This window comes from Oncorhynchus nerka, linkage group LG4 (genome assembly GCF_034236695.1).
Source record: "Oncorhynchus nerka isolate Pitt River linkage group LG4, Oner_Uvic_2.0, whole genome shotgun sequence".
Lineage (NCBI taxonomy): Eukaryota > Metazoa > Chordata > Actinopteri > Salmoniformes > Salmonidae > Oncorhynchus > Oncorhynchus nerka.
Genome location: NC_088399.1, coordinates 54,261,906 through 54,285,557, shown reverse-complemented (window position 1 = coordinate 54,285,557; position 23,652 = coordinate 54,261,906). Strand labels below are relative to the sequence as shown.

General features: G+C 44.0%; 2 protein-coding genes across 5 annotated transcripts in view; both read left to right on the top strand.

The window, feature by feature from the left end:
- The window catches only part of cgnb (cingulin b), a 55,481-nt gene extending 39,473 nt beyond the window's left edge, over window positions 1-16,008 (top strand). For both annotated transcript variants that reach the window (XM_029657830.2, XM_029657829.2), the window contains exons 8-20: window positions 1,358-1,506; window positions 7,130-7,250; window positions 8,892-9,104; window positions 9,205-9,291; window positions 9,532-9,780; window positions 9,944-10,114; window positions 10,673-10,834; window positions 11,084-11,173; window positions 11,290-11,373; window positions 11,489-11,607; window positions 11,785-11,893; window positions 13,632-13,792; window positions 14,315-16,008. In XM_029657830.2, the coding sequence (XP_029513690.1) occupies window positions 1,358-1,506; window positions 7,130-7,250; window positions 8,892-9,104; window positions 9,205-9,291; window positions 9,532-9,780; window positions 9,944-10,114; window positions 10,673-10,834; window positions 11,084-11,173; window positions 11,290-11,373; window positions 11,489-11,607; window positions 11,785-11,893; window positions 13,632-13,792; window positions 14,315-14,447 (1,848 nt within the window). In that variant the 3' untranslated portion in view covers window positions 14,448-16,008. The remainder of the gene's footprint in view (window positions 1-1,357; window positions 1,507-7,129; window positions 7,251-8,891; window positions 9,105-9,204; window positions 9,292-9,531; window positions 9,781-9,943; window positions 10,115-10,672; window positions 10,835-11,083; window positions 11,174-11,289; window positions 11,374-11,488; window positions 11,608-11,784; window positions 11,894-13,631; window positions 13,793-14,314) is intronic.
- A 6,094-nt stretch (window positions 16,009-22,102) lies between these two features.
- LOC115128193 (tuftelin-like) overlaps window positions 22,103-23,652 on the top strand; it is a 35,600-nt gene continuing 34,050 nt past the window's right edge. For all 3 annotated transcript variants that reach the window (XM_029657826.2, XM_065017659.1, XM_065017658.1), the window contains exon 1: window positions 22,103-22,189. The gene's annotated coding sequence lies outside the window, so the exon portion shown is untranslated. The remainder of the gene's footprint in view (window positions 22,190-23,652) is intronic.

Here is a 23,652-nt window from a genome sequence, read left to right as displayed (position 1 = left end):
TAATTGCTGGAACGGAGCAAATGGAATGGCATCAAACACATGAAACAATGTTCGACGTATTTTATACTATTCCATTGGCTGCTCCAGACATTCCCACGAGCCCGTCCTCCCCGATGAAGGTGCCACCAACCTCCTGTGGTATGTGCAGTGCATTCGGAAAGTAGTCAGACCCCTTGACCTTTTTCCCAAACAAACGGAAACTGAATTTAAATTTTAAAAATCCTCATCAATCTACATAGAATGACCCATAATGACATTTTTCAAATGTATTACAAATAAAAAAACGAAACCTTACTTGAATAAGTATTCAGACCTTTTGCTATGAAACTTAAATTGAGCTCAGGCGCATCCTGTTTCCATTGATAATCCTTGAGGTGTTTATTCAACTTGGAGTTCACCTGTGGTTAATTCAATTGCTTGGACATGATTTGGAAAGAGACTCTGTCAGAGCAAAAACCAAGCCATGAGGTCGAAGAAATTGTTCGTAGAGCTCCGAGAGAGTATTTAAAACAGTTAATCCATTTTAGGCTGTAACGTAAAAACATGTGGAAAAGGTCAAGGGGTCTGAATGCTTTTCCGAATGCACTGTATGTACAGTGGAAGTCAGAAGGATGAGGCTTGCAAGCCGAAGAACACCATCCCAACCGTGAAGCATGGGGGTGGCAGCATCATGTTGTGGGGTTGCTTTGCTGCAGGAGGGACTGGTGCACTTAACAAAATAGATAGCATCTTGAGGGAGGAAAATTGTGGATATATTGAAGCAACATCTCAAGACATCAAATGGGTCTTACCAAATGTACAATGACCCCAAGCATACTTCCAAAGTTGTGGCAAAATGGCTTAAAGACAACAAATTAAAGGTATTGGAGTGGCCATCACAAAGCCCTGACTTCAATCCAATAGAACATATGTGGGCAGAACTGAAAGCGTGTGCGAGCAAGGCCTATAAACATAATTCAGTTACACCAGCTCTGTCAGGAGGAATGGACCAAAATTCATCCAACTTATTGTGGGAAGCTTGTGGAAGTCTACCCAAAACATTTGACCCAAGTTAAACAATTTATAGGCAATGCTACCAAATACTAATTGAGTGTTTGTAAAATTCTGACCCACTGGGAATGTGATGAAAGAAATAAAAGCTGAAATAAGTCATTCTCTCTTTATTTTAAATTTATTTCTCACTTTAAAATAAAGTGGTGATCGTAACTGACCAAAGACAGGGAATTTTGACTAGGATTAAATGTCAGAGATTGTGGGAAACTGAGTTTAAATGTATTTGGATAAGGTGTATGTAAACTTCTGACTTCAGCTGCATGTATGTGTACCATATGTCTGATCTCTCCCTGCTATGTGTTAGTCCCAGCAGCAGATTGAGGAGGAGAGGCAGAGGGTGAATGATGCCATGCTCTGCCTGGAGGAGGAGCTAGAGAGCTGCAGGGACCAGGGAGGCCAGTGGAGGAAGCAGCTGGAAACCACCACAGAGGAGCTTCACAGCAACAAGCAGGAGTGAGTGCCTCAATATATTTATTTCATTGGCTGTAGTATATCAATGGTGCGTCATACACGTCTCTACACCTATGAAGTCGTCTTCATATTAGCTTTAAACTAGTAGTCTTTGTCAGGTCAGTTTTCTATTGTCTTGACCTATGATCCAAAATACCAGATAGATTGTGGCACCTTATCAGTGGCAGCCCCTTACCTGGTATTCTAAGGCAGTGTTTACCAACCCTGGTCCTCAAATACCCCCAACATAGTTGCATTGTAGCCCTTGACAAACACACCTAATTGAACTCATTGAGAACTTCATGATTAGTTGAGAAGTTGAATCACGTGTGCTCGTCCAGAGTTACAATACAAATGTGTAATGTTGGGGGTACTTGAGGACCAGGGTTGGGAAACACTGTTCTAAGGCAAACTTACACATATGATTGCTAAAGAGTACTGATTTTGGTGGTGGCTGCCCTGCCCTCCCTAAATGACTACCGACCCGTAGCACTCATGTCTGTAGCCATGAAGTGCTTAGAAAGGCTGGTCATGGCTCACATCAACACCATTATCCCAGAAACCCTAAACCCACTGCAATTTGCATACCGTCCCAACAGAGCCACATTGGTACCCCAGGTCATCTTAGGTTTCATTACATACAGTCGAGAAGAACTACTGAACATAAGAGCAGCGTCAACTCACCATCAGTACGACCAAGAATATGACTTTTGCGAAGTGGACCCTGTGTTCTGCCTTTCACCCAGGACAACGGAATGGATCCCAGCCGGCGACCCCAAAAAACGGCTTCGAAAAAGGGGAAAACGAAGCGGTCTTCTGGTCAGACTCCAGAGACGGGCACATCGTGCACCACTCCCTAGCATTCTCCTCGCCAATGTCCAGTCTCTTGACAACAAGGTTGATGAAATCCGAGCAAGGGTAGCATTCCAGAGGGACATCAGAGACTGTAACGTTCTTTGCTTCACGGAAACATGGCTCACTGGAGAGACGCTATCAGAGACGGTGCAGCCAGCTGGTTTCTCCACGCATCGCGCCGACAGAAACAAACATCTTTCTGGTAAGAAGAGGGGCGGGGACGTATGCTTTATGGTTAACGGGAGGTGGTGTGGCCAAAACAACATACAGGAACTCAAGTCCTTCTGTTCACCTGATTTAGAATTCCTCACAATCAAATGTAGACCGCATTATCTACTAAGGGAATTCTCTTCGATTATAATCACAGCCGTATATATTCCCCCCCAAGCAGACACATCGATGGCTCTGAACAAACTTTATTTGACTCTTTGCAAACTGGAATCCATATATCCGGAGGTTGCATTCATTGTAGCTGGGGATTTTAACAAGGCTAATCTGAAAACAAGACTCCCTAAATTTTATCAGCATATCGATTGCGCAACCAGGGCGGGAAAAACCTTGGATCATTGTTATTCCAACTTCCGCGACGCATATAAGGCCCTGCCCCACCCTCCTTTCGGAAAAGCTGACCACGACTCCATTTTGTTGATCCCTGCCTACAGACAGAAACCAAAACAAGAAGCTCCCGCGCTGAGGTCTGTTCAACGCTGGTCCGACCAATCTGATTCCACACTCCAAGACTGCTTCCATCACGTGGACTGGGATATGTTCCGTATTGCGTCAGATGACAACATTGACGAATACGCTGATTCGGTGTGCGAGTTCATTAGAACGTGCGTTGAAGATGTCGTTCCCATAGCAACGATTTAAACATTCCCAAACCAGAAACCGTGGATTGATGGCAGCATTCGCGTGAAACTGAAAGCTCGAACCACTGCTTTTAATCAGGGCAAGGTGACTGGAAACATGACCGAATACAAACAGTGTAACTATTCCCTCCGCAAGGCAATCAAACAAGCTAAGCGTCAGTATAGAGACAAAGTATAATCTCAATTCAACGGCTCAGACACAAGAGGTATGTTGCAGGGTCTACAGTCAATCACGGATTACAAAAAGAAAACCAGCACTGTCACGGACCAGGATGTCTTGCTCCCAGGCAGACTAAATAACTTTTTTGCCCGCTTTGAGGACAATACAGTGCCACTGACACTGCCCGCAACTAAAACATGCGGACTCTCCTTCACTGCAGCCGACGTGAGGAAAACATTTAAACGTGTCAACCCTCGCAAGGCTGCAGGCCCAGACGGCATCCCCAGCCGCGCCCTCAGAGCATGCGCAGACCAGCTGGCTGGTGTGTTTACGGACATATTCAATCAATCCCTATCCCAGTCTGTTGTTCCCACATGCTTCAAGAGGGCCACCATTGTTCCTGTTCCCAAGAAAGCTAAGGTAACTGAGCTAAACGACTACCGCCCGGTAGCACTCACTTCCGTCATCATGAAGTGCTTTGAGAGACTAGTCAAGGACCATATCACCTCCACCCTACCCGACACCCTAGACCCACTCCAATTTGCTTACCGCCCAAATAGGTCCACAGTCGATGCAATCTCAACCACACTGCACACTGCCCTAACCCATCTGGACAAGAGGAATACCTATGTGAGAATGCTGTTCATCGACTACAGCTCGGCATTTAACACCATAGTGCCCTCCAAGCTCGTCATCAAGCTCGAGACCCTGGGTCTCGACCCCGCCCTGTGCATCTGGGTACTGGACTTCCTGACGGGCCGCCCCCAGGTGGTGAGGGTAGGCAACAACATCTCCACCCCGCTGATCCTGGGGCGGCAGGGTAGTCTAGTGGTTAGAGCGTTGGACTAGTAACAGAGAGGTTGCAAGTTCGAATCCCCGAGCTGACAAGGTACAAATCTGTCGTTCTGCCCTGAACAGGCAGTTAACCCACTGTTCCTAGGCCGTCATTGAAAATAAGAATTTGTTCTTAACTGACTTGCCTAGTAAAATAAAGGTAAAATAAAAAACACTGGGGCCCCACAAGGGTGCGTTCTGAGCCCTCTCCTGTACTCCCTGTTCACCCACGACTGCGTGGCCACGCACGCCTCCAACTCAATCATCAAGTTTGCGGACGACACAACAGTGGTAGGCTTGATTACCAACAACGACGAGACGGCCTACAGGGAGGAGGTGAGGGCCGTCGGAGTGTGGTGTTAAGTTCCTCGGCGTACACATCACAGACAAACTGAATTGGTCCACCCACACAGACAGCATCGTGAAGTAAGCGCAGCAGCGCCTCTTCAACCTCAGGAGGCTGAAGAAATTCGGCTTGTCACCAAAAGCACTCACAAACTTCTACAGATGCACAATCGAGAGCATCCTGTCGGGCTGTATCACCGCCTAGTACGGCAACTGCTCCGCCCACAACCGTAAGGCTCTCCAGAGGGTAGTGAGGTCTGCACAACGCATCACCGGGGGCAAACTACCTGCCCTCCAGGACACCTACACCACCCGATGTCACAGGAAGGCCATAAAGATCATCAAGGACAGCAACCACCCGAGCCACTGCCTGTTCACCCCGCTATCATCCAGAAGGCGAGGTCAGTACCGGTGCATCAAAGCTTCTATCTTAAGACCATCAGACTGTTAAACAGCCACTAACATTGAGTGGCTGCTGCCAACACACTGTCTCAACTCCAGCCACTTTAATAATGGGAATTGATGGGAAATTATGTAAAATATATCACTAGCCACTTTAAACAATGCTACCTAATATAATGTTTACATACCCTACATTATTCATCTCATATGTATACGTATATACTGTACTCTATATCATCTACTGCATCCTTATGTAATACATGTATCACTAGCCACTAACTATGCCACTTTGTTTACATACTCATCTCATATGTATATACTGCACTCAATACCATCTACTGTATCTTGCCTATGCCGCTCTGTACCATCACTCATTCATATATCTTTATGTACATATTCTTTATCCCCTTACACTTGTGTCTATAAGGTAGTAGTTTTGGAATTGTTAGCTAGATTACTTGTTGGTTATTACTGCATTGTCGGAACTAGAAGCACAAGCATTTCGCTACACTCGCACTAACATCTGCTAACCATGTGTATGTGACAAATAAAAATTTGATTTGATTTGAGATGATACAATCTCTATTGCACTCCACACTGCACTTTCACACCTGGACAAAAGGAACACCTATGTGAGAATGCAATTCATTGACTACAGCTCAGCGGTCAACACCATTGTACCCTCAAAGCTCATCACTAAGCTTAGGACCCTGGGACTAAACACCTGCTACTGGATCCTGGACTTCCTGACAGGCTGCCCCCAGGTGGTAAGGGTACGTAACAACACATCCGCCACACAGATCCTTATCACGGGGGCTCCTCGGGTGCGTGCTCAGCCCCCTCCTGTACTCCCTGTTCACTCATGACTGCACGGCCAGGCACGACTCTTAACACCATCATTAAGTTTGCCGATGACACAACAGTGGTAGGTTTGATCACCTACAACGATGAGACCGCATATAAGGAGGAGGTCAGAGACCTGGCCGTGTAGTGCCAGGACAACAACCTCTCCCTCAACGTGATTAATACAAAGGAGAGGATTGTGGACTACAGGAAAAAAGGGACCGAGCACGCCCCATTCTCATCGACGGGGCTGCAGTTGGAGCAGGTTGAGAGCTTCAAGTTCCTTGGTGTCCACATCACCAACAAACTAACATGGTCCGAGCACACCAAGGCACCAAGGTGAAGAGGGCACGACAACACCTGTTCCCCCTCAGGAGACTAAAAAGATTTGGCATGGGTCCTCAGATCCTCAAAAGGTTCTGCAGCTGCACCATCGAGAGCATCCTGACGGATTGCATCACTGCCTGGTATGGCAAATGCTCGGCCTCCGACCGCAAGGCACTACAGAGGGTAGTGCATACAGCCCAGTACATCACTGGGGCCAAGCTTCCTGCCATCCAGGACCTCTATGCCAGGCGGTGTCAGAGGAAGGCCCTAAAAATGGTCAGACTCCAGCCACCCTAGTCATAGACTTTTCTCTCCGCTACCGCACTGCAAGTGGTACCAGAGGGCAAGTCCAGGTCCAAGAGGCTTCTAAAACAGCTTCTACCCTCAAGCCATAAGACTACTGAACATCTAATCAAATGGCTACCCAGACTACTTGCATATTGCCCCCCTTTAGTAACTCTACCCACGTATATATTACCTCGACTAACCGGTGCCCCCGCACATTGACTCTGTACCAGTACCCCCTGTATATAGCCTCGCTATTGTTATTTTACTGCTGCTCTTTTTTGATTTGTTTTTCTTTTTTTTCTTAATTGCATTGCTGGTTAAGGCCTTGTAAACATTTCACTGTAAGGTGAATACCTTTTTGTATTCGGTGCATGTGACAAATAAAATTTGATTTGAAAGTATCTTTTCAGCTAGCGCTAGTCTGCTGTACCTGCTCCAAAACACCTGTAATAGACTCAAATGAATCTCAAGCTATTTTTATTAATCAAGCCATCTTGACAAATCATATCAACTATATTAGAAACAGACATATGATCTAAACTATTGAAGTGAACGATGATACAATTTTCAATGTATTGAGATTTGTTCAGATTCCTAGAAGGCAACAGGTTTGTGACGGTGTGAAGATTCAAAGTGTTCATTGTTTGTTGTGCATTTGCTGTTGTGTTCACATGGTTATCGTACATGCTCTGTGTTTGTGTAGGCTCATGAGAGCACGTTTGGAGAAGGAAGAGTTTGAGGGGGAGCTGAAGGAGCTTCAGGATTCACTGATGGCCATGAAGAACCAGATGCCTGGCTTTGACGTGGCAGACTCTTATGCAGAGGTAAGCTTCTTCATGGTCACAATGTCACAGATCAAGCATACACACATTCTTACACACAGTGCCTTCCGAAAGTATTCACACCGCTTTACTTTTTCCACGTTTTGTTGTGTTGCCACTGGAATTTAAAATGGATTCAATTTAGATTTATTTTTTTGTTATTGGCCTACACACCCTACCCCATAATGTCAAAGTAGAATGCTTTTTATAGCAAGCCTAAATAAGTTCAGGAGTAAAAAATGGTTTAAGGCACATAATGACTTGCATGCAATCTGTGTGCAATAATAGTATTTAACATGATTTTTGAATGACTACCTCCTCTCTGTACCCAACACATGCAATTATCTGTAAGGTCCCTCAGTTGAACAGTGAATTTTAAACACAGATTCAACCACAAAGACGGGAGGTTTTCCAATGCCTCACAAAGAAGGGCACCTATTGGTAGATGAGTAAAACTAAAAACAGCAGACATTGAATACAACTTTGACCATGGGGAAGTTATTAATTACACTTTGGATGGTGTATGAATACACCCAGGCACTACAAAGATACAGGTGTCCTTCCTAACTCCGTTGCCGTAGAGGAAGGAAACCACTCAGGGATTTCACCATGAGGCCAATGGTGACTTTAAAAGTTAGAGTTTAATGGCTGTGATAGGAGGAAATTTGAGGATGGATCAAGAACATTGTAGTTACTCCACTATAATAACCTAATTGACAGTGAAAATATTTTTTTATTTTTTATTTTTTTGAATGACAAAACATGCATCCTGTTTGCAACAAGGCACTACAGTTGCAAAGCAAATACATTTTTGTCCTAAATACAAAGTGTTATGTTTGGTGCAAATACAACACATTACTGAGTACCACTCCATATTTTCAAGCATAGTGGTGGCTGTATTATGTTATGGATATGCTTGTAATCGTAATGGACTGGAGTTTCAGGATTAAACATTTACTGAATGGAGCTAAGCACAGGCAAAATCCTAGAGGAAAACCTGGTTCAGTCTGCTTCCCATAAGACATTGGGAGATTAATTCACCTTTCAGCAGGACAATAACCTGAAACACAAGGACAAATCTACACTGGAGTTGCTTACCAAGAACACAGTGAATGTTCCTGAGTGGGCAAGTTAAAAAATGTGACTTAATGGTTGTCTAGCAATGATCAACATCAAATTTGACAGAGCTTGAAGACTTTTGAAAGGAATAATAGGCAAATGTTGCACAATCCAGGTGTGTAAAGCGCTACGAGACTTACCCAGAAATTGCTACCAAAGGTGCTAATAAAAAGTATTTACTCTGGGGTGTGAATACATATGTAAAATACATTTCTGTATTTCAGTTTCCATACATTTGCTGAAATTTTTTACATGTTTTAATTTTGTCATTATGTGGTATTGTGTGTAGATGGGTGAGAAAAATGGATTATATATATATATATATAATCCATTTTGAATTCAGACTGTAACACAACAAAATGTGGATTAAGTCAAGGGGTATGAATACTTTCTGAAGGCACTTTACACAATTAATACACCCACATTCTAACTCATTCTCTCCCACACACTCACACACAAGGCAGTTTCACACATCCTGTTCGTCATCCTCTTTATTCATCTTGGTCACGATTTGCTTTTTCCAAGGATCTTCAGCGTTGTAATGATGATATCAAGCAGGCTCGCACGGAGGTCGACAGACAAAAGGTTGAGCTAAATGAGAAGGAGGCGGAGCTTCAAGCCCTGAGGAGGGCTAGCCAAGTACGGGAGTCTGAATTGAGGTCAGAGAATGACCGACTGAAGGACCAATCACGGCAGGGGAAAGATGAGCTCGAGATGGCACTTGAGAAGGCAAAGCAGGTGAGGTGACGTCAACTTGATACAACTGAACTTTGACTGAGTGTGGGATGGATCATGGATGTGAGGTTGAACTCTTTTACCTCTCTCTCACGGTCTCTAGTCGTCAGGTGGGTCCTCACCATTGGATCAGGGGAGTCTGGAGCTTCAGGAAGCCAACACAAGACTGAGAGAGAGATTGACTCTCATGGTAAAATACACTTGCCAAAACCGCAGCATGCGTATATAGCTATGGAAAAACACACAGGAATAACACTCGGCAAACATAAGCTACACACAAATGCAAGTGTGAGACTTTTATATCTTAGAAAAGGACACATAATTACTACACAGTAATGCATGGATTCATAAACTCTCTGATCTGTTATTACGTTAAGGTATACCTAAATACACACACCCATTTATTTAGGAGTATTTTTCTGTTCCACAGACGAGGCTTCACTCCAGCGTGCCCCAGAGCTCGGAGGCTGAGCAGGCACTGGAAGATGAGAACCGCTCCCTGAGGTCCCAACTGGAGGAAGCCAGGCGAGGAGCCTCCCGTCTGGGCAAGGACAGGGATGAGCTGGGCCAACGGCTGGAGGAGAGAGATCTGGAGAGAGATGCGCTGCGCAAGGGCAAGAGTGACCTGGAGGAGCAGAAGAGACTGTTAGACCGGGCCCTGGAGAAGATTAGCAAGGAGGTGCGGCTTTGCGTGTGTGTGTGCGCGCATCTGCTTTTTTATGCATTTCTTTTCTATTGCCCTGGTATGGATTTTGGGTTGCTTTAAAACTGAATTGACAAAGATCACCCTATCCTTCTTCCCCATCCATGCCCTTTCTACCCACCCTTTCTCTACCCGTCAGATGGAGGTGATGCTGGGGGACTCCCGTCAGTCGGTGCAGGCCCTGCAGAGCCAGATGGATGAATACAGGGAGCGCTCCAGGAGAGACCTACAGGATGCCCAGCGGCAGGGAAAAGACCGACTGTCTGAACTGCAGAGGGCCCAGGCCAACTTGAAAACACTGCAGGAAGAGGTGAGAGAGCGAGAGAGCGGGGGAGAGGAGGAGAGTAGGAGAGAGAAAGGAAAGACTGGCTGGACTGCAGAGGGCCCAGGCCAACTTGAAGACACTGGTGAGAGAGGGAGAGAGCGAGGGGGAGGAAGAGACAGAGTAGGGAGCGGGAAAGGACAGATTGGCTGAACTGCAGAGGGCCCAGGCCAACCTGAAGACACTGCAATAGGAGGTGAATGGGAGGAGGGCAAAGACAGACTGGCTGAGCTACAGAGGCCCCAGGCCAACCTAAAGACACTTCAGGATGAGGGGAGGGAGAGCAAAGGAAAGGACAGGAAGATGGTGTTCAGGTACAGAGAAAGGAGTAAACAGTGGAGAGTTTGCAGGTATATTTCATAGAGAAAGGAGAATAAAAGGATTTGAGGGAAGAGAAGAAAGAAAATATAAAGATACGGTATGAAGGGAGTTAGTTGATGAGACAAACCTGAGGTGATCCTTACGTGGCTTATCAATATATTGGGAATATTATGTCCCCTTTCCAAATGTTGAACCACTGACCCCAATCTCCGTTCCGTTGTCCAGGTTTCTCGTTTGAAGAAAGAGCTGCTGGTGTGTGGGGAGGAGAGGGACAGCGCCCAGCTGGAGAGAGACCTGCTCAGCAGCCGCCTCAAACATCTGGAAAGCGAACTGGACTCTGAGAGGAGCTCTCAGACGGACCGCAACAGGGAACTCAGAGGCCTGGAGGTGAGGGGTCAAAGGTGGTCATTACCTTTAAATGTCAGATTTTGGGGTGAATTATAGGTGTGGAAATACTGTATGTCTGAGAAATGGAGGTTAGAGGTCAAGGGTTCTTCTGAGAGCTTTGGGAATTGTATGTGACAGACTTCTAGCCTTGGACTATCAGCATGGAATATATGATGTTGGGAAGGGGAGGAGAGCTTGAAAAGACATGGTCAAACTAATTTGTTTACAACTTGGATGGATGTGTGTCAGGACAAAGTGAAGACGATGGAAATTGAATTGGATGAGGAGAAGAGCAGCGTGGAGCTTCTCAATGATCGTGTTGCACGCAGTCGAGAACAGGTACTGTACTTCAATACACACACACACACACTTGAATACACACAAGCAGGTACTGATTTCCATACAGACTAAGTCACTCAGAATGTTTGCTTATTCTCTTTCTTCCATTCTCTCAGATTGACCAGCTGCGTGGAGACCTGATGAAGGAGCGCTCAACCGTACACGACCTGGAGATGGACAAGAGTGTCCTAGAGAGACAGGTATAGATTTCACTTTTCATATCCAACATTTTATGTAACAGAAAATGCCTAATTCTAAGTTTCATCACCCTCAAAAACATTTTTGCTCAAACACATCTTGATATGCCATCCTCAGGTGAAGGAGTTGAGGTCCCGTGTGGCAGACATGGAGACACAGTTCCGTCCCTCCACTGGAATGACTTTGTTAGAGGGTAAAGTGCAGGAGCTGGAGGAGAGGCTACACAGTGAAGAGAGGTGTGTACATGCTATACTTAGCCATGATGTGTAACTGCTCAAGTACTATGGATGCTACATGAAGTACTAACATGACACGCACCATCATTTTAACTAGCAGTAGTCCTGGCTTTGTGGATACTATAGTTGATCTGAATAGAATGAATATTGTGTGTAATGATATGTTTATGTGTTCAGAGAGAAGCTGAGTATCCAGGCCTCCCAGAGGAGAGTAGAGAGAAAGCTGAAGGAAATAATCGTCACTCTGGACCTGGAGAGGAACCAGCACGCTGAGCAACGAGACCAGGTACATGTTAATGGATACTGGTGGTCCTCTGTAGCTCAGTTGGTAGAGCATGGCACTTGCAATGCCAGAATTGTGGGTTCAATTCCCGGGACCACCAGTATGTGAAGTGTTTACAAGCATAACTGTAAGTTGCTTTGGAGAAAATAGTCTGATAAATGGCATATTATATTGATTGACCTTCATGTCTTAAAGTAATGATGGACTGTTTCTCTTTACTTATTTGAGCTGTTCTTGGTATTTTATCAAATAGGGATATCTTCTGTATACCACCCCTACCTTGTCACAACACAACTGATTGGCTCAAACACACTATAAGGAAAGAAATTCCACAAATGAACTTTTAACAAGGCACACCTGTTAATTGAAATGCATTCCAGGAGACTACCTCATGAAGCTGATTCAGAGAATGCCAAGAATGTGCAAAGCTGTCATCAAGGCAAAGGGTGGCTACTTTGAAGAATCTCAAATATAAAAATATATTCTGATTTAACAGGTTGTTTTTTGGTCACTACATGATTCCATATGTTATTTCATAGTTTTGATGTCTTCATTATTATTTTACAATGTAGAAAATAGTCCAAATAAAAACTCTGGACACACCTACACATTCAAAACTTTTGACTGGTACTGTATGTGTTCACACACATGCACTCTTCCTTCTGATACATGCTACTCTCAAACCAAAAAGTGACAAACGTATTGGTCACTTATGTTTAACGGTTTATTAATTTTCTGTGCAATGTTGTATCTACTTGGGCATGTTAAGCTGTACTTTATCGTACAGTGGTAGATGCAGGTGCTCACATTCACCTTCCTTTGGTTTTGGTATTCATTGTGGTTATTTTTACTTTTAACTGAACTGTAAACAAAGGGTTATATACTTTTCTGGGGCTTACACTTTTCTACTCTTCCTGCTGTATACATCAGATATTTGTGACAATCTGCTTCATGCACAACGGTTTGAGAGGAACCAGCATGCTGAGCAAATAGAACAGGTACATGTTAATGGATACGGTTGGTCCTCTGTAGCTCAGTTGGCAGAGTATGGCGGTTGCAATGCCGGGATAGTGGGTTCGATTCCCGGGACCACCATTATGTAACATGTATACACCCATGACTAAGTCACTTTGGATAAAAGTGTCTGCTAAATGGCATTTATTTTTATTATTATTTCATACATTGTTGAATAGTAGTTTTTGCTTGGCTTGAAGGGCATTCTTGAACGTTCATTATTTCCCTATAACACACGGTACAATTCAATGGCTATAGTTCTTACATGTTCTACTGTATGTTTGAGTTGCTTTTGAAAGCTAGCGTGTCATGGAGCACACCTTCCATGTTCATTGATTTCCAGGGAACGCATAGCCCCTCATTGATTATCACTTAGTACATTCACGCCTATGTACATACAGGACCAACCGTATCCATTAACATGTACCTGTTCTATTTGCTCAGCATGCTGGTATACTATAACATGAAAATGAATGTAATGACAGAGAACTAGGTGGTTTTTGGTGGAGATTCCTATTGACTCCTCACTCTACAACTACATACCATAAATACTTCAAGTCAAGCAAGCACACATTTTCTTCAGGACGTTGTCTTTTCTATGCATTTAATAGCGGACTTGCTGTGTCCTGCTGACCGTGCACCTTTCCTTGGTCCCTTGTGCTGTGTGACCGTAACCTAAACTCTAGGTGCTACAGTATCCTAACCACCTGTCCACCTCTGTCCCCAGCTGTCCCTGCGTGTGAAGGCCCTGAAGCGCCAGCTGGACGAGAGTGAAGGCGAGGTGGAACGACTAGAGGGGGTCCGCAGGAAGGCTCTTAGGGACCTGGAGGAGCAGCAGGAGCTGCAGGAAGCACTGCAGGCCAAAGTCACAGCACTGGAGTCTGAGAAGTGAGTTCCCTGATAAATATATATATACACACAAACAAATTCCTTAGTATCTGCAGGCAAAAGCCACAGCACTGGAGAGTGAGCTAAAGTGAGTTCCCTCTCTGACACATCTATCTACAGTACATATTAGCAGTATACACCAAATGTATTCTCTAGTATCCCATACCCTCTATATGACTGTTCTGTACAGCGTTGCATCTTGTCATACCAGTTATTATACCAGTTATGCCAGATATGATTGTTTAATAATCCACACTCCTGTACAGACACCTTCACCAGTGTTGTCAAACCCCTCGGGGGCCAGCAGGTGGTGCTTCAATGTCACTCAGCCCACTGCTCAAACCTGCTCAAATTGAGAAATACCTATTTCTGGTTTTAGTCCTCTTTTGAAATGCATTAGACATTGGAATGGTTCAGGGAACAACAAAAAATACTCAAATCCCAGTACATTCAGTAGGAACTGTGTCCCTTTTTTAGTAACAACTACAGTCAATGACAACCGTGTCTTGTTCACTCTCTCAGGCGGAAGGTGTATCAGACGCGTCGACCTGTCCTGGGAGCCTCCAACCTCAGTTCTGAGGACGAGGACGGTTTTTACGACAACAGCATCGCCTCCATCCTCACTGAGGGACAATTACATACCACCAACTGCTAGGGAGAGATTTTTTCATATATTAAATTAATAGATTCAAATATAACTGGTTAGAGGGAGGTACTCAGGACTCTGCATGAAGTAGCTAACATGCCAAGCACTACGAAATTGACTTGCAGTTATTTTTCTGGTTTTATGAGAACTAGATTGCTGTGTCAGAGGTTGGTTGCCAGTACAATCAACTGTCATCCTGGCACCATAATTTCCTTTTCTTTTGTCAGTTAAAATATGAGATATTTTGTAGATTGACTAAGCCAATGGCCCAAAGAACTCTGGTCAAAAGTAGTGCACTGTATAGGGAATAGGGTGCCATTTGGGACACACACGTGAACTTGGAATCACAGGGTTTTGCTGTGCCTCAACTTGACTTTGATGTTTTATAAGAATACTTGCTTGAGTGTTTTACAGCACCTTTACACTGACTTGTGGTGGGATATTAACACAGCAGAAAAAGTGTTTCAATGCAGTACGTAGTTTAAATTCTTGGCAAGCCTTTTCACATGCACATGCGTGTTCACACGCAATCTCTCTTCTGATACTTTTTTATTTTATTTAACTAGGAAAGTCCGTTAAGAACAGTCTTACTTACAATGACGGCCTACCAAATGGCAAAAGGCCTCCTGCGGAGTCGGGGGCTGGGATTGAAAATAAAATAAAAAATCTAGGACAAAACACGCATATAGAGACAACACAGAGCGACCAAAGAGATACATGCTACTCTCAAACCAAAAGGTGGCAAACATATTGGTCACTTATGACAGTTGAGTTATTTTCGGTACAATGTTGTTGTATTTACATGTGCATGTTAAGCTGTACTTTATCGTACAGTGGCTTCAAGTGGTCGATGCAGGTGCTCACATTCACCTTCCTTTGGTTTTGGTATTCTTTGTGGTTATTTTGACTTTTGACTGTACTGTGAGGGCTGTGTACTTTTCTGGGGCTTACACTTTCCTACTCTTCCTGCTGTATACATCAGATATTTATGACAATCATGCACAATGGTTTGAATCGTGGGTGAATCCCACTCCATCTCTATTCTTTCCATTACCTCTCACCCTTCTTAATGGCCTTTCTCTATCCTGTTCCTTATTTTATGTTTCAAGTATTTATCTCGTTGGTCTGTGCAAATGTTTTCACTCGAATGCCTTAAAATTATTTCTGTAATTGTAGTGGTTATTTATTAATACTGATGCTGTAATTGCTACTATTGTCGTTTGTACCGTTTGTATGTTTCCTTCAGATGCAGCTACAAGTTATTTCAAGAGTAACTTGTCAGTGCTTGAATCTGCTTTCCTACCAACAGAGTAATCATATGATTGGAAGTGCAATAGTACATTTCTTCTCATTATGCCTGCCTTTTTAGTGAATGTACAATGAACTTTTCTCCCTTAAGTACATTTGCTGAGATTTTTACTTTGAATGTGGTAGTTCTCAGTTGTCTTTCTGGGGCAACTTTGCCCAGGTTATGAAGTTTTTACTGTTGTAACATTTGATGTGGTAGAAATCTGCTTGAGTTTTACCAGTATTTTGACACTTTGGTATTTCAAATAAATGTTGGACTTTGTGTGGATGTGACCATAAGTTATTTGTCCATAAAGTGTAATTAATTTAATAGAGATGGCTGCACTGCTACACCAAGATAGCCGCGAGCCAGGCACATCTCCCGGCTAGCAAACGAAAATTACTACAACCGCAATACCTCTTTCGCCAAATGGCCTGGACCCTTTTGTCAACACGAGGCTCCGCTGTTCCACCATGACTGGTCTGCAGACGTAACGACATCCGCTGTGCCTCCAACCGGTCATTGCCGGACATCGGAGCAGGCGCTTCTACTAGCCTCAGCCTGCTAACTTTAAACGCTGCGTCTCCTGCTTGCTAAGTAGTAACGAATACCCAGCGGCTTCCCTGTTTCATCTATTGCTGTTCACTGGACCCTATGATCACTTTGCTACATAGCTGATGCCTGCTGGACTGTTCATTAATCACAGTACTCTATTTTGTTTATTCTTTGTTTATCTGTTGGCCCCAGCCTCGAACTCGGTCCCTGTGTGTAGTTAACTGACCCTCTCTGCCCATTCATCGTCATTTTATCTGTTGTCTTAGCTGTTGTCTTAGCTAGCTCTCCCAATCAACACCTGTGATTGCTTTATGCCTCGCTTTGTCTCTCAAATGTCAATATGTCTTGTATATTCTCGTTTAGGATAGTTATCATTGTTTTAGTTTAGTCCCCAGGCACCGTCATTTGTTGACTTCTGTGATTGAAAAAGCCTTGGTTTCATGCATGTCAACATCAGAAGCCTCCTCCCTAAATTAGTTTTACTCACTGCTTTAGCACACTCAGCCAACCCTGATGTCCTTGCCGTGTCTGAATCCTGGCTTTGGAAGGCCACCAAAGATTGAGATTTCCATCCCCAACTATAACATTTTCCATCAAGATAGAACTGCCAAAGGGGGAGGAGTTGCAATCTACTGCAGAGATGGCTTGCAAAGTTGTCATACTTTCCAGGTCTATGCCCAAACAGTTCGAGCTACTAATTTTAAAAATTACTCTCTCCAGAAATAAGTCTCACTGTTGCCGCCTGTTATAGACCCCCCCCCCTCAGCTCCCAGCTGTGCCCTGGACACCATAGATGAGGGGCAATCAATTCACATATCTTCAGAGTTTGTTCTGTTAGGTGACCAAAACTGGGATATGCTTAGCACCCCGGCCGTCCTACAATCTAAGCTAGATGCCCTCAATTTCACACAAATTATCAAGGAACCCACCAGGTCCAACCCTAAATCCATAAACATGGGCACCCTCAGATATTATCCTGGCCATCTTGCCCTCCAAATACCTCTGCTGTTTTCAATCAGGATCTCAGTGATCATTGCCTGCATCCACTATTGGTCCGCGGTCAAATGATCACCCCTCATCACTGTCGAACACTCCCTAAAACACTTCTGCGCGCAGGCCTTTCTAATCAACTTTCTAATCCTGGAAAAATATTGACCTCATCCCGTCAGTCGAGGATGCCTGGTTGTTCTTTAAAAGTAATTTCCTCACCATCTTAAATAAGCATGCCCCTTTCAAAAAATGTAGAACCAGGAACAGATAAAGCCCTTGGTTCACTCCAGACCTGAATGCCCTCGACCAGCACAAAAACATCCTGTGGTGGACTGCAATAGCATTGAATTAGCCCCCGCAATGTGAAACTGTTCAGGGAAGTCAGGAACCAATACACGCAGTCAGTCAGGAAAGCAAAGGCTAGCTTTTTCAAACAGAAATTTGCATCCTGTAGCTATAACTACAAAAAGTTTTTGAACACCAAGGTCCTTGACGAACAAGAGCTGCTCCTGCCAGCTTCCCACTGCACTGAGGCTAGGTAACACTGTCACCACGATAATTCCACGATAATAAAGAATTTCAACAAGCATTTCTCTACGGCTGGTCATGCTTTCCTCCTGGCTACCCCAACCCCGGCCAACAGCTCTGCAACCCCTGCAGCTATTTCCCAAGCCTCCCCAGCTTCTCCTTCACCCAAATCCACATAGCAGATGTTCTGAAAGAGCTGCAAAACCTGGACCTGTACAAATCAGCTGGGCTAGACAATCTGGACCCTCTCTTTCTAGATCCCTAAAGTTTGGAAAGCTGTTGCGGTCATCCCCCCCCTTCAAAGGGGGTGACACACTAGACCAAAACTGTTATAGACCTATATCGTGCCCTGCCTTTTCTAAAGTCTTCGAAAGCCAAGTTAATAAACAGATTACCGACCATTTCGAATCCCACCGTACCTTCTCCCCTGTGCAATCCGGTTTCCGAGCTGGTCGTGGGTGCAAATCAAATCAAAATTTATTTGTCACATACACATGGTTAGCAGATGTTAGGGCGAGTGTAGCGAAATGCTTTTGCTTCTAGTTCCGACAATGCAGTAATAACCAACAAGTAATCTAGCTAACAATTCCAAAACTACTACCTTATAGACAAGTGTAAGGGGATATGTACAGAGCGGCATAGGCAAGATACAGTAGATGGTATTGAGTGCAGTGTATACATATGAGATGAGTATGTAAACAAAGTGGCATAGTTAAAGTGGCTAGTGATACATGTATTACATAAGGATGCAGTAGATGATATAGAGTACAGTATATACGTATACATATGAGATGAATAATGTAGGGTATGTAAACATTATATTAGGTAGCATTGTTTAAAGTGGCTAGTGATATATTTTACATCATTTCCCATCAATTCCCATTATTAAAGTGGCTGGAGTTGAGTCAGTGTGTTGGCAGCAGCCACTCAATGTTAGTGGTGGCTGTTTAACAGTCTGATGGCCTTGAGATAGAAGCTGTTTTTCAGTCTCTCGGTCACAGCTTTGATGCACCTGTACTGACCTCGTCTTCTGGATGATAGCGGGGTGAACAGGCAGTGGCTCGGGTGGTTGCTGTCCTTGATGATCTTTATGGCCTTCCTGTGACATCGGGTGGTGTAGGTGTCCTGGAGGGCAGGTAGTTTGCCCCCGGTGATGCGTTGTGCAGACCTCACTACCCTCTGGAGAGCCTTACGGTTGCGGGCGGAGCAGTTGCCGTACCAGGCGGTGATACAGCCCGACAGGATGCTCTCGATTGTGCATCTGTAGAAGTTTGTGAGTGCTTTTGGTGACAAGCCGAATTTCTTCAGCCTCCTGAGGTTGAAGAGGCGCTGCTGCGCCTTCTTCACGATGCTGTCTGTGTGGGTGCACCTCAGCCACACTCAAGGTACTAAACAACATCATATGCTAGCATATGCTGGAGCATTGCAGTACGATAGCACATCATTTTAGGAGAGTAGAAAGCAAGTTTATGTACGTTCATCATGCATGCTTGTACAGTGCGTGTGCAGGCATCTTATATCCTGATGCAGCACACTGAGCCTGACTCATATCTACCAACTTGTGCTGGTCCAAACGAGTGGGCGCTACATGAAATGTTCAGCAGTCAAGTTGCGTGATATCTTGTGCTACTCGAATGGCGTTAGTCTGTCGTCGGATAAACATTTACTGGATCTTTTTATGACTAGCATATTTTAGTTATCACCCTGGACCTTAGTGGGGAAGCTGACTCATATAGCTGTTCGATGACTAATCAAGGCTTATTATAGTTTCAGCGTGTTGGATGGGCTGTTGATACTAGCATTGCCTACAGTAGCATGTGGTGGGCTTGCTAAAAACCCACAGGGCGATCAGTGTTGGCGGTCAAGCGTTCATTCATTGACTCTTATGGAAAGCTCTGTTAGAGCTTATTCAGACACTCTTATATGCAAGCTTATCTAGTAATCTATGGGGTAGACATGAGCCTTTAACTCAAGTAGACTATTTGTAGGTCTAGGTTTGGATTAACCGGTCACTCTCACTGTGCACTGTGCATGCTGAAGATGCATCTGCTCCTGTTGAGCAATTTCAGTTTGTTAGCATAAAACATACATTATTACCATGTGATGGTAGATCATGGCTGAGCTGTCCCGCTCTGCAGCAGTCTACTGTATAGTCTTCTCTCTGTACTATGGCGGCTGTTTTCTATTCCAATTTCAGTCAGGCAAATGATGCCTTATCAGGCTTAAATAGCAGGGATTCAGTTCATATTGGGCGTCAGGACCCTTCAGCATGCAGTCTGCTCAAGAATCCATCTGCCTGCCTACTCTTCATGGCCTACGGAGAAGGAACGAACATGCATATCAGAGTATCTCTCTTTCTCGGTAGCACAAGTTTGAGTTCATGTTAAGGCAACGGTGTTGGGTTTACATGACTCTTTTCCAGAGGCGGTCCATATGGGGCGGCAGCGTAGCCTAGTGGTTAGAGCGTTGGACTAGTAACCGGAAGGTTGCGAGTTCAAACCCCCCGAGTTGACAAGGTACAAATCTGTCGTTCTGCCCCTGAACAGGCAGTTAACCCACTGTTCCCAGGCCGTCATTGAAAATCAAATCAAATCAAATTTATTTATATAGCCCTTCGTACATCAGCTGATATCTCAAAGTGCTGTACAGAAACCCAGCCTAAAACCCCAAACAGCAAACAATGCAGGTGTAAAAGCACGGTGGCTAGGAAAAACTCCCTAGAAAGGCCAAAACCTAGGAAGAAACCTAGAGAGGAACCAGGCTATGTGGGGTGGCCAATCCTCTTCTGGCTGTGCCGGGTGGAGATTATAACAGAACATGACCAAGATGTTCAAATGTTCATAAATGACCAGCATGGTTGAATAAAAATAAGAATGTGTTCTTATGGTTAAATAACGGTAAAAAAATATATAAAACATTTTTTTTTAAATGGCTAGGTTCGCTACATCAGCATTCAGCTGTTGGTATTAAAAGTCAGTGCATTTTAGCACAGGTGGTTGGCTGGTTGCTGCTTAGGTTGCGTATAGTAGATATTTAATGTAGGCAACAGATGATTACGCTTGTCATAGAGTTCAGTGATAGCACTCGGCGGTGCTTCTTTAGGGAGGCTGGGTCTACACTGCTACGTGGCATATGGGCACGTGCCAAGATTAACATTCTACATCGAATTCATTTGCATGATACGATTACTTTAGGTGGTCATTCGATAATATTTAAATGGTGCTTCTGCCGTAGCTACACATATTCGCCTGATGTAAGGTTCTGCTGTTTGGGAGATTGGTGTAGTTTACCGCTCCCACTGCAGCGTATCGCCAAATGTTAACAAGTGATAAAATGCTTAAACACACAGACATGCAGGAATGGAAAGTTCAACATCGACTCGGAGACAAAGGAAAACTCATATGCACACGCATAGCCAGTCTAATTAAATGCACATACTGGTACACAAATTCTTGGACACCGTGAATTTTTTTTGCTTGCACAGTCCTGTTTACACTGCACATCTCTCACGACAGAGGGCTATTATATACATATGCCTCATTAATCACGTATGTAACAGAACCACATTCTGCACCATGGCGGTACTACTGCCACCATGTAGCGATGGAACACCTTTGATTTGATCACGTTTGAACTCTTCCTTTACCAGGTATAACAACTGAAAACAGCCTAACGACCCAATTTACAGCTTGTTTCAAGGGATGTTTTAAGATACACAGACGCTCTCAAACAAAGGCACCTACACACTCCTTCACATCAATATCTTTACCAGGCCAATCTGAATATGGCCAGTCTATAACCACGTTAAATCCTATTAAGGATAGGACCCTTTTTTTCAATTTTGTAAAAATGAACCATTTCTGTTCAAAATGTATCAAGTCTGCCCAAATGTGCCTAATTAGTCAATATATACATTTTCAAGTACATATCTGTGCACTCCCCTCAAACAATAGCATGGTATGTTTTCACTGTAATAGCTACTGTAAATTGGACAGTGCAGTTACATTTCTAAGCTTTCTGCCCAAATAAGATGTATATGTCCTGGGAAATTTTGTTGTTACTTCACGCTAATCACGTTAGTGCACGTTAGCTCAACCGATCCTTATGAGGCTGGCTATTTCTTCTCCCATCTACTGCGTTCACCAGTGCACCGTCATTCTTCTCCCTGTAGGGGGAGCTAGTCCTGTCTGGGTTGTAGGTGGGAGCTGCATAGGCTGGTGGAATAGGGCTGGGCTGGTGACTGAGCCTCGCCCTGCCATGTAAGGCAAGACAGTAGGTTCCCATGCTACAGTAGGTTCCCATACTGAGTTTCTCACACACCGACAGACACACACAGTCGCAACAGTCAGATCATCGCCAGGAAGGCCCACGGACAACTGCTCTGATACAGGTAAAGCTACTCCAGACTAGTGTGCTGACACAGTTTTTAAAGCTCTGGTGTGTTTCTATATAAAGCGTTGTTTGCTTGCTGTTTGTATTACAGTAATAGTGTTAACTTGTGATTTAGATGTAAAGGTACTTATTATTGTAGTAGTGGTGAGAGATTTTAAATTACAGTTATTCTCTTCAAAGTATGTCAATGTTTGATTGCTCTTAGACAAGGAGACAATGGTCTTTGATATTGACTTCATATATCAGTAATCGTGTTAACCTGTGACAGAGCATATTTTAATGCTGAGTTGTCATATAAGAAGTTCCTCTAATGTAAGCAGCAATGCTAACATTTTGGGATTGTTGAAAATAGTGTATGATGATGAGTTAATTTTGTTTTCATAACCAGAATGTGTATAGATGGGATTAGTCAATGTGGCTCTGTTGAATTTCCCCAAGTATAATTGATTGTATCCATTGTCAGGAGAGCGAGTTTATATATATATTTATATATATTAGTGCCAGTCAAAGGTTTTGACACACCTACTCATTTAAAGGTTTTTCTTTATTTTCTAGATAGTAGAATAATAGTGAAGACATCAAAGCTATGGAATCATGTAGCAACCAAAAGTGTTAAACATACCAATATATATTTTGTATTTGAGATTCTTCAAAGTAGCCACCCTTTGCCTTGTTGACAGCATTGCACACACTTGGCATTCTCTCAACCAACTTCATGAGGAATGCTTTTCCAACATTCTTGTAGGGGTTCCCACATATGCTGAGCAGTTGTTGGCTGCTTTTCCTTATACCAGCGGTCCAACTCATCCAAAACCATCTCAGTTGGGTTGAGGTCAGGTGATTGTGGAGGCCAGGTTATCTGATGCAGCACTCATCACTCTCCTCCTTGGTAAAATAGCCCGTACACAGTCTGAAGGTGTGTTTTGGGTCATTGTCCTGTTGAAAAACAAATGATAGTCCCATTAATGGCAAACCAGATGGGATGGCGTATCGCTGCAGAATGCTATGGTAGCCATGATGGTTAAGTGTGCCTTGAATTCTAAATAAATCACTGACAGTGTCACCAGCAAAGCACCATCACACCGCCGCCTCCATGCTTCACGGTGTGAACCACACATGCGGAGATCATCCATTCACCTACACTTACGTTTGGGGGTGGGGGAGTTTTGCCCGGGCTAAAGACTGCTATATCGGTCTGCTAATACAGGACTAGTGCACTACTTTTTCAGGGGGTGCTGCAACCTCAGCACCCCTACTACCCGCAAGTATGGAACGACCCAGTAGCAAAGTAGTATTAGCCAGGCTAAGCTGAATGTTCAGATAATACAGATGCCGTATCTTAATTTGATCATCCATTTCAGACTTAATTTGCTCTAACGAAAAATGTATCAACCCCTACAAAAAAAATCCATGAATTATAATCCACATAATTCCAATTTCCTGCTGTGAAAAACGGGGTCA